The sequence below is a fragment of the Mirounga leonina genome, unplaced genomic scaffold, assembly GCF_011800145.1.
Source record: "Mirounga leonina isolate KUSES-001 unplaced genomic scaffold, KU_Mleo_1.0 Mir_449, whole genome shotgun sequence".
Lineage (NCBI taxonomy): Eukaryota > Metazoa > Chordata > Mammalia > Carnivora > Phocidae > Mirounga > Mirounga leonina.
In genome coordinates, this window is record NW_023270759.1 from 7,634 (window position 1) to 11,446 (window position 3,813).

A 3,813-nucleotide genomic window follows, 5' to 3' on the forward strand; every position below is an offset into this window, starting at 1 on the left:
TCGTGTCGGTCAGCGTAAGTCCATAGCAGATGGGCTCTGCATGCTCTAAGCAAGCCTTAAGGGTTTTTCTAAATCTTGGGCCCTGAGGGGAGGGTCTCTGGACCAGGGAGAGGGCTGACAGGACAGGTGTCAGCTGCTGAGGAGGAGACGAAGGGGAGCGTCTGGGCCAGTGCTGCCCCGAGGATGCTCAGAGCCTCCACGCTCTCCAGTAAGGCCTCCTTGGGCTGTCTGTGAAGCGGCCCCTCCTCCCTTGGAGGCCCCCCCTGCCACCCCATGTTCATGTCCCTGTGGCGGGCGGGCAGTGAAGAAGAGTCTGGAGGCCGGATTTTGGCTTCAAGGAAAATAACTTTATTCTGCTTCCTCCAAAGGGGCTGCTATAGAGGCTCTGGAACTGGGGGCTTCATCAGCACCCTCAGGATGGGGCAGATCAAGAAGATGTGGAAAAGCTACTCTTCATTCAAGCCCTTTTGAAAGGAAACAAAGTCCACATTAACTCTGGGAAGGTGGGTGTTGGGCAGAGACGGGCACAGAAAACAAAGGGGAGACGGGGCACCCGATGGGGTGGCCTGAGGGAGGCCCCCCTGGTGGTGAGAGATGTGTCCTAGGGGTCGGTATGGAGGGGTGAGGGCCCTGAGGTCGGCCAGAGGGAAGCTGCCTGAGTGAGGACAAGGGGGTCCTCTAGGCTGTCCACTTTAGGGCTGAGTTACTAGGCTATAGGCCAAAACTAGGTGGAAGATGAGAGAAGACCAGCAGTTGGGGGGAATTGGGACATAGTGGGTGTATACAAATTGGGGTCTTCTAAGGTTGCTGACCACCCTAGGGCTGAGATTCACAAAGTCATTGAAAGTTAGAGCTGGAAGAATCTTAGAAATCACCGAGGACTGCATTACCTGGCCCTCTGGGGCTCCAGGGTTCAGTTGTGGGGGGTGAATGAAGAGGAGACATCCCTGGCATGAGTGGGTTTGGTCTGAGGGGCACTGATGTTGGCGGATGTGCTGACACGGGGCGACTAGTGAGCCCCGGAGGAGGGACCCACCTTGGTGCCGATGTCGCGGCTCTTGGCCCGCAGCTTGTTGACCTGGGACTCGGCGATGTCCGCGCGCTCCTCCGCCTCATCCAGCTCGTGCTGCACCTTGCGGAACTTGGACAGGTTGGTGTTGGCCTGCTCCTCCTGCAGGGGTTCGGGGACGGGGAGGCTGAGGTGAGAGGAGGTCAGAGGTTCTCTCAGCCTCCCAGCCGGGGGCGGGGCGCAGCTCCCCGGTGTCTCTCCTCCAGGCCCAGGCCCTAGCAGGACCACTCACCGCCTCCTCGGCCTGGCGCTTGTAGGCCTTGACCTTCAGCTGCAGCTTGTCCACCAGGTCCTGCAGCCGCAGCAGGTTCTTTCTGTCCTCCTCCGTCTGGGGGCGGGGTGGTTAGGAGTGAGGAGGACATGGTCATGAGAGGCAGCCTGTCCCCTCCCCCCGCTTGTTGACTTTACCCGGAATGTAATATCTTCACCCACTTCTACTTTCTGATCCTCAACAAACTCTTGCACTCTCCTTATAATTTTTTTACCATAAAAAACTATTAATATTTTTAATGTTTTGTTTCAGGAGGGTCCAGGGAGCTGATGGAATCCTGAAATTCTTCCCAAAACCACGCGTGTGCGCTGTTCCAGGGAGGAGGCCCTTAAAGGGTCCTGGGGCCCCATGGAGGATAAACGTTCCTGTTCTAGAAGCCAGCACGCACTCGTAGTAATGCTGGGACAGCGTACTGAGCTTTCCTGGGATACAGGAAAATGACAGAGACTTGATCTAAGGACATGTGTGTCTCGAGATGGTAACTTTCTGATTGGAACAGAAGCAGAATCTAATTAGGAGTCTGATTCTAGAAAACAAACCAAAAAGTTCTGAGATGTGTTGAATGACTTTGGGGCAGTTTTTGGTGTATTTGGGTGGTCATGGCACCCAGCCGGAGCTTGGCGACACACTTGCTTTCTTGGAATCTGCGCTGGGTGAGCTCTGTCTGGAGCTTTGGGTGTTGTCCCCAGAGGACAGGTAGAGGGTGAGCTTGGAGGCAGAGCTCCCAGGCCAACAGGCTCAGAGGGTGACCTCTAGCCAGGGGACAGTCAGGGGAGAACAGGGCTAGGCAGAGTGGAAACGGGGCAGCCGGGGGCTGCACTCCCACTCCTCGCCCTGGGGGAGGCTAAGAGAGAACACTTCATTCCTGTTGGTGGTATCACCCTGGCTTCAGGCAGTAGTGCAGGGGATCCAGCCCAGAGCAGCCACCATGCCCACACCTGGTAGGTCAGCTCCTTGATGCGACGCTCACTCTTCCTCATGCCCTTGATCGACTCCGCATTGCGCTTCTGCTCGGCTTCCAGCTCGTTCTCCAGCTCCCGCACCCGGGCCTCCAGCTTCTGCAGCTGCTTCTTGCCCCCCTTGAGGGCGATCTGCTCGGCCTCATCCAGCCGGTGCTGCAGGTCCTTGATGGTCTGCTCCATGTTCTTCTTCATGCGCTCCAGGTGGGCGCTGGTGTCCTGCTCCTTCTTCAGCTCCTCTGCCATCATGGCAGCCTGGGGTCAGGAGAGAGGTCTAAAAGAACTGGGCCCAGGGCCCCTTGTCCCTCAAGGGTCAGCGTTTTCCCCGCCTGGTGTCTGTTTCCCGAGGCCCGCCAACCCACGCAGCGCTAAGAGTCGGCTTGTCACGGTGCAGTGGCTTGGCCGGGACCCAGGGCCCTTGTTCACGTCTTTAGTGGGGGCGGGAGGGGGGCGGTCACTCACATCGGTGATGGCCTTCTTGGCTTTCTCCTCGGCGTTCCTGCACTCCTGCACCGCCTCTTCCACTTCTGATTGGAGCTGGGACAGGTCTGCGTCCATCTTCTTCTTCTGGTTGATGAGGCTGGTATTCTGAGGATCAAGGTGGGCGGAGCACGAAAAGCACTGAGCATCCAGGGGTGGCTCCCAAACCTCACCTGCTGGGCCCCCCCCAGCCGTGCTTCCCTCCACGACTGCACGGGGGAGCCGCTCACCTGGGAGTGCAGCAGCTGCACCCGCTCGCTGGTCTCGATCAGCTCCTGCTCGGCCAGCTTCCGAGACCGCTCCGTCTGCTCCACCACGGCCCGCAGCTCCTCCAGCTCCGCCTGCAGCAGGTTGTTGCGCCGCTCTACGATGGCGATGTTCTCCTTCAGGTCGTCGTTGGCGCGGACTGCGTCGTCCAGCTGGACCTGGGTGTCCTGGTGGGGGCGGGAGGAGGAAGCATGTTGGAGACCTGCACCCATCCCATCAGGGCTTCCCATTCGGGGTCTGATGCACCCGATGCCATGTTCACAAACCTTCCGTCAAGTGTAGGGCCCAGGGGCACATCCCCTCGTCTATTCTCTAGGCCCGGGGACTGGGCTGGTCCAGGACATGCTTGGGGTCTGATCAGTTCTCTTTCCTCAAGCCTCCAAGTACAGGAGGTAAGTGGCTCCCACTTTCTCGTATGTGTTAGCCCAGGGCCCTCACCAGAGCTGTGGGCAGCTCCCTTCTGAGAGTCCCACCTTCTGTTACCTTCAGATGGGCCTGGGCAATCTTCAGGTGCTTCTGGGCCTCTGAGGCTATTCTGTTAGCCTGGCTGAGCTGGATCTCCATCTCGTTCAGGTCACCCTCCATCTTCTTCTTCACCCGCAGGGCCTCATTGCGGCTGCGCGTCTCCGCGTCCAGGGAGGTCTGCAGCGAGTCCACCACCCGCAGGTGGTTGCGCTTGGCCTGCTCCATCTCCTCATCCTTCTCTGCCAGCTTCCGCTCGATCTCAGCCTTGATCTGGTTGAACTCCAGCTGGGCCCGCAGGATCT

General features: G+C 58.7%; 1 protein-coding gene across 1 annotated transcript in view; it reads right to left on the minus strand.

The window, feature by feature from the left end:
* Positions 1–325: 325 nt before the first annotated feature.
* LOC117999177 (myosin-7-like) overlaps positions 326–3,813 on the minus strand; it is a 7,044-nt gene continuing 3,556 nt past the window's right edge. Inside the window, 7 exon segments of the mRNA XM_034988130.1 lie at positions 326–464; positions 1,037–1,171; positions 1,302–1,397; positions 2,279–2,554; positions 2,762–2,887; positions 3,010–3,213; positions 3,530–3,813. The exon segment at positions 3,530–3,813 is cut by the window's right edge and continues 12 nt beyond it. Coding sequence (XP_034844021.1) covers positions 447–464; positions 1,037–1,171; positions 1,302–1,397; positions 2,279–2,554; positions 2,762–2,887; positions 3,010–3,213; positions 3,530–3,813 — 1,139 coding nt within the window. The 3' untranslated portion in view covers positions 326–446.